Consider the following 16,379-nt stretch of genomic DNA (forward strand, 5'->3'; position numbering starts at 1 on the left):
GCAGAACAACCAGTCTGTCCATAATTGACAGCTACTACAATAACAAATTTAAAGGGCTTGTAAACAAACAAACCATGTCCTTTTGAAACTGCAAAAGTTTCACAAGTAATTGACACTAAGAAAAAACTTCCATGATGAGTTTCCAGTGTTTTTTGTAAACTTGTAATACATTACTACTGTGGATGGGTTTAGGGTTAGAAAATCCGGTAACCTTGTTTTGGAAATCAAACATGCTACTTCTGCCCTCCAGTAAGAAGGTAGTTTCAGAATGACTGGATCGTGTAAAAAAATTGCTGCAGTAGTCTGAAGCAACCCTTAGAGTTAATTATGATGGAATTTTAGTTGATATCAAATCATTGATTGCATCTATTACAACACAGTTACAGTATATGTCATATGTAAGTCTGGAAAGATTGCATTATGTTTTTAAATCTTTTCTAATCATTGGTAATCTTCATACAGTTGGCTAACTAATTCAGTTTGGATATTTTATGCAAATACCAACACTGGAATAAGGAAAGTTGGAGTGAAGCAGGAGTAAAAAAAAAAAAAATATGGAAAAGAGAAAGAAGTAGTGGCAAATATCTTTATTTTTCGTAGTTGTGTTATCTAATGCATCAAATTGTGTTAAAATCCAAAATTTTAGTTTTGGATTTTAACACAATTTGTTAAAATCCAAAACTAAAATCCACTGTCTATTATATAAATATGGACTGCAAGTCTTATGACTGGATCCAGTATAGAGGGTGTTTGCATAGAAATTAATCAACTTTGAAAATTCTAAATTAACTTAATACAGCATTCTCTTATGCAGTTTTTTTATTAGCATAGAATTTTTGCACCAATATCATTGGGGCAATATGCCCCAATATGACTCAAATTAAATAACTAGAACAGAACCTGAAAGATCCAGCAATGAAAATGTGAACTAGATGTATGTGATAAGTGATAGTCTAAATACATTAAGGTGAGATAGCTTGGAGATCATTAATTGATTTTAAAAAATATTAATTCCAGAAGTATATCTCATAGAAGTGATAATTCCAATCTATCACTTCTGTTTAGATTTGGATGGTGTAACAATGTATCACAATTTTCTTTATATTAGCATTCTATGAAATAATTACTTCTGTGGATAATCTTATTTTCCAAAGGATTCAACTTCTGCTGGAGATGTTGTGTTCTGAAAATCCTGACTGTTCAGGCTCATGGAATTTAATGTGTCTAAATGTTCATCATAATGCATTGCTGCTGTGTAGAATTTTTAGAAAGAAAAACCACAGGGTTTTCTCTCTAAAAACTGAGAAATGAAGGCTACCATCCAGTTCACGAAGTAAAAGGAGATCTGAAAAGGCAATCAGATTGTCCTCTTCTCCTTCAACAGTGAACTGGATATGATGATGAAAACTGTTGATCTTGTTGATGAACTCTCCCACCATCATTTCAGCAGGACTCATTTCATGATGTCTTTCTTTAATGCCTTACAAGACTGAATAGGGAGAGACAGATCTTAACCATTGTTTTCATTCTTCTGTGATACTCTACAACAGTATTTTTTTTCAGGACATGACTGAAAGAGCATATCACATCAAATCTAACACCAAGTTATGGAGGCTGTTCTATCCATTGATATATTTGTGTGTATGTGCATATGTGAGGAAAATTGAAGTATGGTGCACATCAGATTACATATCTGAATATACCTGTTTTCATATCATATCATGAAACTTCAATTTCATAACACTCAAGCATACACACACTGTGATTTAATTACTTATTTACATATTTAAAAAATAATCCATTACATCATACATCATTTCTATATATATATATATATATATATATATATATTGAGTATTGCTGCTGTAACCACATTAGTATGTTGTCTGTTTATTTTATCTTCTCTTAATCTGTTTATTTGCTAGTATATATTTCTAATATTAAATATATCATATTATATATTAATGATATTTAATTTGGTTATTGTCTTGCAGGACATAATTCATACCATTTCCAGTCCTAGTGGCAAGGTCTTAAGAATTGTAATTTTTAAGAAGAATGGTGTTCAGGCTATGGTGGAATATCCTTTGATTATAATAACTATTAATCATCTCATATGTAATTTTGATATAATACTTGAAATAAATGGGTTTCTGATCATATCCTAATGATCGGAATCAAATCTTTTAAGTTATTTTTCTATGATAGGTTTTGATGTGCTGATAAGACAAGAGAATGGCCCACTAAATGACATTGGAGTTTTTAAAATCTCATTGTGAAAATATTTAAATTTTCCTATTAATCAGGTCGGTGCAGTTAGCCCAGTGGCTGTGTGCTTTGCGACCATATGCCTGGCGAAGGAGTGTCCTAGTTTCGATTCCCGTCAGTGACGTGAAGAGCTGAAGGATCTTCCTCAGCCATAGCCAAGTTAGCTGGGCATGGACAGCAGGGTTTTTCCCCCCAGTTTATCCTGGGGTTTTTCATCCTGCAAAGCAGGCAAACTGGCCTTGAGAATGCAACACTACAGAACATAGGATACACCGGGGCATAGGGCTGACCACCTTATCCTGTGAACGGTTTGAGGTCCTATGATTAATAAACCCTCAATACCATAAGGTAAAAGAGGGTATAAAGAAGATGAGATGAGATTAATCAGCTTAAGAATGATGTGTAGTAGGAATCTTGCAACATTGGGAAAATCAGGGAAGGTTCATTGAAGTAGGACTATGTGATTTAAGGTTGATTAGAACTAATAGCATTTGTCACAAACATTTGACCTCCTTTAGAAAAGAGTTCATCCTCAGGTGTTGATGCAGTAGCTATTCTGGATGAGAAGAAAGATGACATTGAATCCTGTCCATTTATTCACTCATGTCTTGAGGCAAATTGTTTGTTCTCTTCAAAGCAGATTGATTTGTTAGTTTTGTAGTTAAGGCATTCATTTAGGCTGAGAATGCAGCTAGATCATCAAACCATTTGCATTATGGTGATCCCCTACACACACACACACACACACTGACTTCCTTGGTACACTTGTTAGGTTTTGAAGGTTGAATGTGAATTGTGTATAGTATGGGGAACAGCCTAAATTCCACCAATTACTGTAAATCCATAACTTGGATGCAGAGATTGGAAATTGCATAACCATGGAAAGTAGGAATAAAAAGCATGTAGGTCATTTTGTTTGGTGCCATGTAATGTTAGAAGATGAGTGATGTGCTAGTTGATTAAAATGTCTTGGTAGTTGAACTTCAAGGACAGTGCTTCAGGGAAAAGATGTCAAAAATGATACAGGTTGGGGTATGTAAACCTTAATTCAGAGGTCCAAAAGATTCAAGATTTGGCATCCTGGCATGGAATACCAGATTATAAATACATAAGTAATACCTTTTGTAGCAGTTTGAAGTACCTGATATGTACACGATACCATGGATATGCTACATGATTTCATTAGTATTCATTATCATTGGAGTCCTCTAATTAATGTTATCCAAATAAGTGTCAGGTCTAATAGCCAGATGTAGCATTTTAAGGCACTGTCAAGTGCATCAATTCACTTTTGATTGTCCTCTGGGTCTTTTTTTTGATATCCTCACATCTTGTTTTGATAGCCTTTCTTCACATTCTTGAGTGCTAACAATATTTGCATTTTCAGTAATTCTGCTATTAATCCCAATGGTTCAGTCATTTAATTTTTTTCTTTTGTGTTACAAAAATTGAGTGTACTCTTACAGATCTTAATCTTTGATCTGCAAGTTCAAATTATTTTTAACACTATATACTGCTAGTGTTTTGGCTACTTTTCTCTTATTCTGTATGAATTTATTAAACTGCTTCCTGTTATACCATTTTTGTTTATTCTGTTATGTTTCCAAATTTGCCATATTCACTAAAAATTATACATAAAATTGCATTAGTTCTCTAGTTTCTCCACTGAGAATGTAGTTAAACATATTGTTATCCCTGTTTCCATAGTTTTTTAGTTTCTTATTCCAACTTGTCATAGCAGTTATTGAATTTATTTAAATTTTTGAAGGCTTGAACGGAATTTATTTAGAAGTATAGCATCATCTACATAAAACAGCTGAGTTTAATATTCCTGATTTTGAGATCAGTAGATGTGTAATTTTAGTAATATGGATTGTTAAGGTGTACTTTAAGGTTTGGTGAAAAACGTTAATGGTGGTGCACATCGTTTACATTTTCATTCTATGCCACAAATGTAGGTGAAATACATGCAAGATTCAGTTTTGTTTTGTTTTTTTTTTAAAAAACACCAATTTGATCTTTCATTTTAGAAAAAAAAAAAAGGCAGTTAGTGATATGGAGATACTTTTAGACATGCCAGTCTTAGGTTCTTGTAAATTTTTTTCTCCTGTTTGAAAGATGTGTATTGGCAAAGCAGTCATAATTCTTATCTGGCTGAATTGGACAGTTTTTGGGATTTATGGTGAAACAGGCTTTGCATGGAGTAAAGTAAGATAGAGAACCATTCTGCCCCTTCTTAATTGATCATTTCAGGTTCCATAATGAGCATATTTTTGTATCAATGTATAATCAAATTGTACCTGCTATATCCATGTTGCTATGAAAATCAACAGTAAAGAAGACTGAAATTTTTTCCTGTTGAATTAATGGAAAAAGATTAATAGGACAGGCACTAAAAAGGAATATGAGAAGTTAATTTAAGAGCGATTCTTTTTCAATGCAGTACATCTGAGCTGTGAAATGGACAAGCTGTTATATTTATTACTGAACTAATTTTTCAGTAGTGTATATAATATAACGTGTTTCCTTTAGTGTGGGGTTCAAATATTTAATTCACAGTGCTTTTGAGGAGAATTATATATTGGATATGTAATGAAATAAGCAAAGATTTCTTTAACTGGTTTCCACATTTGATAGTATTGAATCTGCTAAGCGAGCAAAGGAATCCTTGAATGGTGCGGATATCTACTCCGGTTGTTGCACTCTAAAAATTGAATTTGCAAAAGTAAGTAAATTTTTTTAAAATATAAATGTAGATAAATTTTAATTTGCAAATTGATAAAGCTAATTCCTGTCTAACTGAAGGGTTAAATAGGATTTTTGCATAGTACATCCAATTTATATTATAGTAAGTAAATACTGTTATAAAAAGCTCTGTGGCAAGCTTTGTCTGGTTCCACACAGAGCCTTAGCATCAGTGTTGTGAAGGAATGTTCCCTTTATCCTCTACTAGTTTACTGCAGTTGAGTAATAACTGAATCATAATGTGCTAAAACAGATGAATATTATGAAAAGGTTGTGTTATGCAGTCATAACAAGGAAATTTAATTTGTCATTAAAATTTGGAACTTACACTTATTAGTTTAATGCACCTAAACAAAGGGGGAATGTGATGTAAGAAGGGAACTAGAAATGAGTTACCTTGTCCAAGTGCTCTTGGAGAACGGTTATAATTTTAAGAACATTATTTTACAATGGCAATCAAATGATTTAGCACACATACAAGAAAAACTTCGTTATGACAGCATAACCTATCAACCTTACCTTCAGGGATGAACTTGCAAATGCATTAAAGCAGCATTATATTGTGTTTGGCAAGTTTCTTGCCAATAACAGTACGATACTGACATCACTAAAAGAAATTCCCCAGTTAAAAGACCAAGCATATAAAATATTATCTGCATCTGGTATCTTGCATCACTCAGAAGTGATTTGTATGAAAGATATTAAGGATATAGAAAAAAGGAGAGCACAGAAATCTTGCTTTTCAAACTACCATTTTTTGAATTTGTAAAGAAATGAAAATTACATTTTGAGCTCTTTGCAAATTCAAGTAAGTTACTGACATAAGACAGTGTGCAACCGCATAAAAAAGGTTTAAAAAAGTTGATTTTTTTTTTAAATTAAAATATTTTATTTGTGAAATATGCCTTTTAATCAGGGATTTTAAAATGTACTTCCATCTGGCAAGTATGAATTGTTATTTGAACAAGTAAAAAAAAAAAATTCAGAAGAGAAGGTTTCAGTTCTGTGTCAAAAATAAAATCCTGTTTGTCACTGATTTTGTCGTAACAGAATATGACCAATAACAGAGAAAATTATGCATATTCATCATTTTATCTTTAGAAAGTGTCCATGCATACTGTGTAGTAACCAACTACTTGTAGCATGATAATCTAAGTGATGGAATATGCATAAAGTTCTGAAGTTGAGATAATTATCTTTTATCAAGATGTATAATTCCTTTTTTGATTCTAAAAATGTAACAGATGTTTTTCTCAGTTGCTCCCACACCATATAACATCACTGCCTGTATAATGTTTTGGATCACTGTTGATGATATTTTTATATTTGGAGTTCCCGAGAGCCTCCCACCATATCTCTATGCACACAATTGTAGAAATTAACTTTCTAACAGTGGTCAATTTATTGAGTTGGCGGATGTGATGGGGTGGACTGTAATTATACTCTACCAGTGAGATGTTGCAAATAGATCACAAATAAGGATGGTTGTATGCATAAGAAATGAACATGTGTGAAATTAATTCTATCTTAAATAATGTATTGTTGATAAAATGAGTTATCACCATGACATAAGTATTTAACATTTGCTGCAACATTAGTTAGCCACAGAGTAAAAATAATGCAGAATAGCTAAGATTTTACAGCATAACCTCAGTAATGTAATGTGCCTTTGAAAATCTCATCACTTCAAAGTGCATAAATTTATACTTAGTAACATTGAACTGATAGTAACATAGCCCTTATCATTTACCCAAATTTCCAGCCTATTCAAATCATTCTGTAAGTCCTGGATATCAGTAAAATTCCTGATTGACCTGCCATTTACAAAAGCACATAAATCAACTGTCTAAGATCAGGATATATTAGATTCTGGTTTTTCACCCAGGGTTGTATCCTGAAAAGTTTCTAGCCCTGTATATGATTATTTTTATATGCTGTAAGTGTTAGAAAGGAATAATTAGAAATGTCAATAATATCAGGAATTCTCATTTAAATTTCTTAACTCTTTTCCAAATCAGAATGTTTTAAGTATATAACTTATGATTGTTTTTTTTTTCCTATTCCTGCAGCCAAATAAACTGAACGTTTATAAAAATGACAATGAGAGTTGGGACTATACCAATCCTGGTCTTGGTAAGTTTTATTTATTTATTTTATTTTTTATTATTTTTTTTTTTTTTTGTGGATGTTATATCTATTGAAAAATGCTCTATCTAGTGAATCATTTTCTTAAAAGGTAAATAATAATTTTTTTTTTTTTTTAGATTAACTTTTCTATAGCTTTAAAGATTTTAGTAAATATAAAGTGCTTAAAACTATTTCACTTAGGTATTTTTATCTAATATTGATAAGTTACCTGTTCAGAATTTTTTTGTATATAATGTTCTAGTCAAAATGAGCAGCCTTCATTCTAGTTGATTCACTTGCAAGATCACACACAGACCCCAGAAATGTGCCAAGAAGCAATGTTAGAAGTGTTCTGAACACAGACATAAGAGTTGTGACATAAAGTGAACAATGGTATCTAGTAATGACACAAACCGATAACAGCATAAGCATTTAATTTAATGGGGCTACATAATATTGCTGAAGTTGACATGTCATAAGATACTAGTACATCGAAACCAGACATTGAACATGAAAGCTTTGCATTAACTCAAAGTTTGTCATAAACTCAAAGGATACTGAAGTGGAACACTGGAGTCTCTTTCCACACACGAAGTGTATTATACACATTGTACGTAACATAATCATGAAAATGTGTGAAATCAGGAACATTATATATAACCTACCTTGACATGAAGTGTACAGGCATTTCAACGAAAAAAGGTACATTGAATCCTACACTGCATTTCAACATTGTGCATGACCGTTTTGTAATGGAACAGTTACAGAAGCATTTCATACCTTTTGAATGGAGACCTTTATATGATCAGCAAGTTCTTATACACGTTGAGCAGTGGCATGTCTTCTAGTTTCTCAAGTTATCACTAGAACTCACTTTCCTTATAGCCATTAAGATTAATGGTCAGTTAAAAATTTTTTTTTATGAATAGTACCAATCTTTTGAAGATGTATTTTGAAAATTTTAGTCAAATTTTGGGAGTTTTTACCAGTCATAGCAAACAAGCATAAGTATTTGCTCTTTCACAAAATTCACAAAAGAACTGAACAAAACTGATGAATAAAACATTCTGTAAGGGGAAGTAAATTTTATGACATCATAATATTAACAGCTCAGGCTACTACAGCACGGTCATAATGTTGTGCACCATGTTACAGTTCTATTGTGTGATAACAGAAGAAATATGACACAAGCGTGGCTAATAACAACACAAAATAGAGAGCCACAGGGAACACTGGCAGGAGAACACATCAGAGTGCAACCTTATAACTCATATAGAATCTTGATACAGTTGTAGTTCTCATCTAATGATCTGACCCCTATGTTTAGGAGGGGCTCCAGGATTCATCAAACCAGCTGGGCTCCACGTTTCTACCTTGTTCCGTACTTCTGTAGCATATCATCTTAACCCTACTGTCCTTGTGAAGGTATCTGTATTTGGTGGTAACATATAAATGATGTGACAGCATGGAATCATCTGTAAGTTTAACCATATATGCCAGTGATCTAGGAAAATGTCAAATATATCTGGTCTGTTCTTGCTACCATTGTAGAATGTAGAAAATAAGCAACTGAGCAATGCAAGTACACTAGAAGGTTCACAGGTATGTATATTATTATATTTGTATAAATCTGTTTAAGATATTTGCCATTTTTAATCTACATGTTACTTTCCTTTCTCAAAAGAATCTACATTTTCTTCTCATAACACTTTCATTGCCTTTCCATTTGGTACTAGGCTTGAATTTTAGTTTCTGGAACTGAGATTTCATGCCTGGTAGCATTTCTTTATTGGTTAGAAAATGCTACATTTGTAGTTCCTGTAAAATATGAAAATCTTTCATATCGACTTAGCTTTATCATTCATAATAGTTTTTTTTTTCTCTCCACTCCTGTTTAGATTGCTTAATTGCACTCCCCCTATTCTCATTGGTCTTTGATAAGGGAGAAGCTTGAAAATAATTAAAAATATTAAAATGGCATTGAAAGTGTTAAGATTGTAAAGCAGTTCTGATATTTCATTGCTGACAATTTATACTTACCTGAGATGAAACTGCTTTTGATAATCTTTGTAATGTTAATGTACTTAAATGTTTTGTATTATATATATATATCAAAATAAATACATGTTTTTGATTGACAGTTTTTCTTAAATGCCTTAAACCATGTAGAGCAATATAACCATCCGTGTTTAGTTATTACAGCAGTATGTTTGCAGTGTGAGAGAATTGTTCGCATTAGATAACACACATTGGAATTTACTTTTAAATAAAATTAGGTTATTAAAATTGATCCTCACATTATTTTAACACCTATATTCAAAAGAATGTCCTGTTTGATAGAAGTCAGCAGCATTGGGTGAATCTAGTCATCACTGCAGTCCGTGCAGCAAAATTTGGCATAAATTTGTGATGTTTGCAATGATCTGCTTAGATAATGTCCAAGGGGATAGCACGAATGAAACTCAAAACCAAATTTTTCCAAGTTCATTAAGCAGCTGTTCAAAGCGTATATAGCAGCTGCTTTGAACATAACTTACACCAGTGTGATTCATAATGTAACTTTCTTGATTGGTTGCATTGCCATCTGAATTTGTAACAAGCACAATCTCAAGTGAATCGGAAGATCATGACCTGGACTTGTTTTACCACATCTGATGCAAGCAGATGTGCTGGGATTTTGAGAGGATATATAGAGTACACTTTATCATTGCTTTCCCAGTGGTATGGAAGGAATCTAGAGGCTATGCAAGTGATTGCTTTTATTTAATGGTGTTGAAGAATCTTCTACAAACTGGATACAAAAAAATTCAATTGTACTGAAGCTTTTTGCTCCAGAGTTGACTGGTTTTATGTTACTTTGTTCTTATTACACTGGTTCTACTGCCTTAATGTTGGCCTACTTACATCCGTTTCTCTAATCCTCATTTCTCTCTAAAGTTAATGGAGAGAAATATATAACACTCAATTAACTTTCATGCTTTCTTGAAGATTTTCAAGTAATAAATGATTTGTGCCACTATCATACATGAGATTATTTTACTTCTCACCCAACTTTTCTAAATCAAATGGTCGATCTTAATGCTTCTAAGCTTTTTTGTGACTAGATTTGGCAAAAGGGTCAAAGTTCATTTGGTCTGTATTGATTTTTCATCTGCATTGTCACCTTCCTGAGTTTACACTACCTGCAGTGGTGAATTTTTTCTTTTTCTCCAACTTTTTTTACAAAAAAAACCACAATAAATTGATTAATGATCCATCTCACTAATTTACTCGACTGACTCGGATGTTCAGTTTCCATTACTTACAGCTCTGCAATACTTGCCACTGCCTACCTGAACTGACATCAGTAATTTTCTTGCTCTATGTTAAAACATTGAGCAAATATTAGTTTGCCACAGATTAGAGAACCTTCGACACTTCTGTGCATGTCCCAAAAAGGAGAATCCATTCCGATAATAGGGTAATCAAATCAGTCTTCTGGGATGAGTTTATTATTACAGGTCGGAAAATTTAGATTTTCTTTTATGAACATTGTAGTTTTTAAAGTGTAAATATTTTGCTTATATAACAGTTGGAAAAATGTACGTAGGGTATTAACAAAATTAAAAAAAGGTATAGCATAAAACAAATTTAAACAATTTAGATATTCTAAACAGAGAACTGAGACACTTTAATGCCCTAAACTGATTAATTATTTTTGATTTGTTGACTCTTTTAACAAACCCATGCAAAAAAAAGGTTGGAAAAAAATACCATTATCAAATCCTTTTAATCTTCATAGTCTTCTGAATCGGTGGCCGAATCACTTTCACTTAAACTAATCACCAAAGGTTCGCATAATTCTTCGATAATTCCGTCTCTGTCCCAATACATATTTTCCAATGAGGTGACATGAGAGCAATATTTTCCCCACTTTTGAACAGTAATACTTTCAATGGCCTGTTCTTGAAAGCTTAAAAAAGTTTCGACATGTCAATATCTCCAGTTACGTTGCGATGGCAAATGAAACTTTTCACTTCTGCCCAAACATACTCGATAGCATTAATATTGCAATGATATGGTGGTAGCCTCAAAGCTAGAAATCCATGCTCTGAGCATCGTGTCGAATTTAAATAGTTTAGTTGTGGGAGAGTTTCTTTTGACCAAATTAAGCAATTCAATTTTTCGCATATCTGGGAAATGTTATTTGCAGAGAGCTAATTCATAACAACTTGCTTCTTATTACACCAATTTGGAACTTTGTTTAATCGAATAGAGTAATATGAAGCATTATCAATTATAACAACAGGATTTTTAGGAAGGTTTGGAATCAGTTTTTCTTCTGTCCACTTTTCGAAGATCGTAGAATTCATTTGCTCATGGTAATCTCCAGTACTTGAATTGATTTTGTATAATAAGTTTGAATTCGGTAAAAAAAACCATTTCTCCACCTGCACACAAAATTATTATGCGTCGCGAGGCATTTCCAGATTGTAGCACTCCACATTCTTCTTTAGACTGCCAACATTTTCCATAAGTTAAATGACTATCAATACAGGTGTCATCTAGATATACGATTGGTCTTTTCTCTTCCCTGAAACGTCATATTGCTCTCAAATACTGCATTCTAGATAAAACAGTGTCGTTTTGCTCCATGATAAGTTTCATTTTATTCTGGGACTTTTTAAAACAAAATAAGATTTCATGTAGTATTTTCCTTAAAGTTTCTCTTTTCCAAGGAAAATTAATTTTTTCTTGAAGCACAGGCATCAATTTCAGAACAGTTGGCACTCTTTTCTCGACCACATAAAATTCTTGAATAGTTCTTCTTATAACGTCTACATCAAAATCATTCAGAGCTACGGTTTCAATGGTTTTCTTTCTCTGGCGCTTTTTTTTAGGAGATTTAAATTTTGGCTTACCTTCACCTTTTGATTCCCTACGAATTCTTTTAACAGTTGACCCTAATACGCCTGCAATTGCACTTGCGCGTTTTATGACTTGAGAAAGGGGAACAAGGAGATTGCCTTTTAATGATTCTTTTTCGCAGAATGTCAGCACGTTATTCAATATTCTTTTGCAAGAGCTACTGAAACGTTTAACAACAGAACTTGTTGACTGTACTGGATCCATCGTACAAAATAATAATTAAAAAAATGCAAAAAAGCGACACCAAAAATCAAGCTAGTACAGCGACAGACAAGAAAGCATGTGATTTCACATGTTGGCGACCAATTCGTATATCCTTCATTTCTTTTGCCCTTCAGCATGAATCGACTATTCTTGGCAAAACGCCAAGCAGAGATTACAAACGGTGGGCGTACTATACTGAGCACTCTCTTAGTGGTTTAACTCCAAACTGCACCGTAGAATCTTTTGTGCTTATCCTAAGGAATACACAGGTCTTCAAAGGAAATGCAAACATGTACTCTTCTTATATATTGAATCATTAAAAAAAACACCAGACTTTGCAAAATGTAATAAAAATACTTGCTAAAAGTACTTACAAGACCATTATCTCATCTGCTGATGAAGACAACAACAATAATGGAAGAAGTTGAAAAATGCAGCATTTGGTATACTTCAAAAAATACCAGACTTTGCAAAATATAATAAAAATACTTGCTAAAAGTACTTTCAAGACCATTTTCTCATCTGCTGATGAAGACAACAATAATGGAGGAAGTGAAAAATGCAGCATTTGGTGTACTTCAGGATTGAATATAATTAAGAATTCAAGAAATCAAAATATTAGCAAACAGCTGAATTCTTTGCAAGATTTTAAAGTGCATAGAAAAGAGCAGCAGTGGTTGTCCATATTGCATTTTGTAACAATATTATGTTAACAAAATTAAGAAACATAATTTTGGTGAATGCTGTTTATGGATCTTTCAGAATTTAATTTGAATGTGCCTTTTGTACAAAAATATTCTTCCATTCCAGTAGCATATGTTACCTATCCATATGAAGTACTCCAAAGAGTGGTTTTGTTTTTAAACATTAACCATGATGATGAATACAGAACATTTGTGATGACTTCAAACGTGATAGCATTTTAAAAACATACAGATGTTTCTCCAAATCTTAATTTTGAGTGATGTAATCAGGATAGACTGCCACTGAGGCTAAAAAATGACCAGTTTAATGCAATGTGAGGAAACCTCAAATTTACCCTTTGTGAAATCCAAAAATGCTTTCTTGCCATCTCTTCACATTAAATTTCATTTGACAAAATTTTAATGACAATAATGATAATGGTTTCTAATATGTAAAGAACAAGCTCTAAGAATAAACAATTTTTTATTAGCAGAAAAATTTGTATAATTATGAAGGATAATTTTGTTTGATTGTATTTTAAATCATCCTGAAAATGGCATGGAAGATTTTCAGTGCAGTTATTACACACCACTCACTTTTTCTTAGTCTATCGAAATTGACACTCAGAGATCTTAAAATACACAAACCACACCTAAGTAATATTAGGAATGAGATTACACAGCTGATACTCTTATATTTTAACAAATTGGCACAGTATTGAGGGAACAGTATACAAGCAAAGGCACTGCATGCAGTTACTACTTGAGTAAGAGAAACTAATATTAAGAAACAAGGCAAGTTTTAAATTGCTTCATATCGTGAGTTTCTGTCAGAATCTGAGCACAGATTACATTTCATACTGCTTTGTGGATAGGACTTGTAGACCATGCCCTTACCTGCTACAGAATCTCTGGGAAGAATTCCATGTTGCTTCACAGAAACATAAGTATGCAAGCTTTTATATGATTTTCCTATTGGAAAAACATAAGAACAAACTTTTCATATCATTTGAATTTTTTAATTGCTATTGCAGTGTTTCTCATCCTGAATCTCTTATTGCACTTTTTTGTTATAGGGCTGATTGGGATGTCTGCATTGATTATCTTTTTGGTGACATGACAACCTCTACTTGAATTTTTTATCTTAAGTAAACTTGTGAAGTTACTCTATATCCATGTCCTTGCTTTCACCTGTACCGAGATTTTGTTTTTATTTATATTCATTTCTTTCTTTCTTTATGCATCATTCAGTTTTGATCATCTTGAATTTGTTTGAAAGAAGTTAGCATCAGTAAATTGTACGTTATACCTTTTTTCACTTTATTATAATTCTTCTATTTTTCCATTCCAGGTTTTTAAAAATGTCTTCTAGTTCTGCGATTGTTTTAGGTAAATTGGTATCTTTTTTTTATTGGGTTCCTGATTTTTATAGATCACAATTTCTGTGTGAGGAAAATTTCTATGCATAACTTTTTTCTTCAATTTAGGTCTTTTAGCACTTCCAAGTTCTTATTGACACTTTATTCATAAGTACAGTAAATTCTCACTATAACGAGAGAGCTATAGTAAAAATTGTACATTGATTGCAGATCACAGTGCACAAAAATGGCATGAAAAAGGTATACAAGTACAGACAGCAATAGGGAGAGGTATAAGAAAAATTACATGAGTGAAATTATGAAACTGTTACATTACCTGAATGAAATTTTCAAATTTTTCATCTGTACCATTAAAATCTTCAGTAGTCAACTTTATCATCTCCATTAGGTCTCCCTCCATTTTCAATCACTAGATCACATCTGTGCTGATCACCCACTCCTCGTTAAGATGACTAACGCAATCTAGCTAGCTGTACTTCAAAAATAGATCAAACTACATGTTTAATTTCTATTTCCTGGCAATTACAATTTGAGATAAGCAACACTAAGCCAATGTAAAATTTTAAATAGTAATTCCTTGATTTTCAGTATTAAATTTTTATGCTCTTCTACTTCATTTCTCATGTTATTATTTGAGTTTATCACCTGGTGGTTTTGTGTAGAAATTGCCCATTCCTTGTTCTGTTTTCTAACATTTCATTTATTTATTGATATCTAGTTTTCTTCCCAAATTTATCATTTCTGTGAAAGATAATTATCAGCTTCTCTTTTGCAACTGCAAAGTGCACTGTAAAAGCATAGTAGCAAAAATTCTGTTATGTTGTTGCTTTTTTTTTTTTTTTTAATTGTTATACTAAATTCACCATCTTTCTGTTTTGCTGTTGCTAACAAATTTGTTTTCAATGTTTTTACAGTTGAATCATAATATGAATTTTTCTCTTGTCAATGCAAATATCCAAAACAAATTTGTTATTTTTATTTTATTGAAATAATACAATGCAGAATGTTGATTCTATGGCACATAGTCTGGACCTTTTCTATTATACACATTCAAAATATAGCTGTGTTCATTATATAGCATGGATGTGATGTAGTCAGTCACTGACTTCTGCCACCATTCTTTTGCAATTGTGTCAAATAATTTGCCAGGAAATTTCAATAGATATTCTTAGGCAAAACAACAAAGTTTTGTTCATCATATTATGATTTTAAATAAAATGCATTTTAATGGAAAAATGTCATCAGTGAGGAGAACACTGTTTGCTTATTTCATCATGTTCAGTTATATAGTTTTCTCTTTGAATCATCAAATTTTTAGCTGTACTAGTTTTGCTGTGATTGAACATTCACTTTCATTGTGATCAAAACATTTAACTAGCATTAAAGTTGTATATCATAAACTGAAACACTTCCCTAGTTCTTAAAATTATAGTATTCATTAAAATTTTAATGATAAAAATTGTTAAATGATCATAAATCCCATGTGCTCCTGTATATATACTCATGAGTGCTATCTCAATGCACAACTGCTAAATGTTTTATTGCATTCTGCTTTATTGGTGTTTATTGCATGATTATCTTGTTATCTGGCATAGAAAGAGGTCAAAAAAAATAATTCCTTTCTCTGAGTGGGTGGACATATTCAGTCTATAAGCAATCTTGATTTTTTTCTCTCTCTCTAAATGCTAGATGGCAAGATATCTTGCAGATAGCACAAGAGTGAATGAGAGGTTCAATAAAACTGAGTAACCGAATACAAATATTACATAATACAGGGTGTCCACATTGGACCTCCCTAGTTTCAATATGTGTGTCGACTGTGTCCTTCACATACTCCCACAAGAAAAAATCAAGTGGGGTAAGATCGTGGTGGCCAGGAATCAGTCCTCTGTCCAATCCATCCCCGAGGGAAGACATTGTCAAGAGTTCCACATATCTCCAAATGCCAGTGTGGCAGGGCGCCATCTTGTTGTTGAAAGAGCATGTGTGGTTGCAAGTCTTCAAGCTCTGGAAAGATAATTTTCAAGCACGTTGAGATAAATCATTTCGTCTATTGCATTCCACA

At 32.5% G+C, this 16,379-nt stretch overlaps 1 protein-coding gene across 1 annotated transcript in view; it reads left to right on the top strand.

Moving 5' to 3' along the window:
* Positions 1-16,379, top strand: part of LOC150102737 (heterogeneous nuclear ribonucleoprotein L-like) — a 61,552-nt gene that overhangs the window by 14,165 nt on the left and 31,008 nt on the right. Inside the window, exons 4-6 of the mRNA XM_090399641.1 lie at positions 1,995-2,080; positions 4,897-4,993; positions 7,083-7,146. Coding sequence (XP_090255767.1) covers positions 1,995-2,080; positions 4,897-4,993; positions 7,083-7,146 — 247 coding nt within the window. The remainder of the gene's footprint in view (positions 1-1,994; positions 2,081-4,896; positions 4,994-7,082; positions 7,147-16,379) is intronic.

Source organism: Typopeltis vanoorti, chromosome 10 (assembly GCF_054136105.1).
Source record: "Typopeltis vanoorti isolate ZY-2024b chromosome 10, IOZ_Tvanoo_1.0, whole genome shotgun sequence".
Taxonomy (NCBI): domain Eukaryota; kingdom Metazoa; phylum Arthropoda; class Arachnida; order Uropygi; family Thelyphonidae; genus Typopeltis; species Typopeltis vanoorti.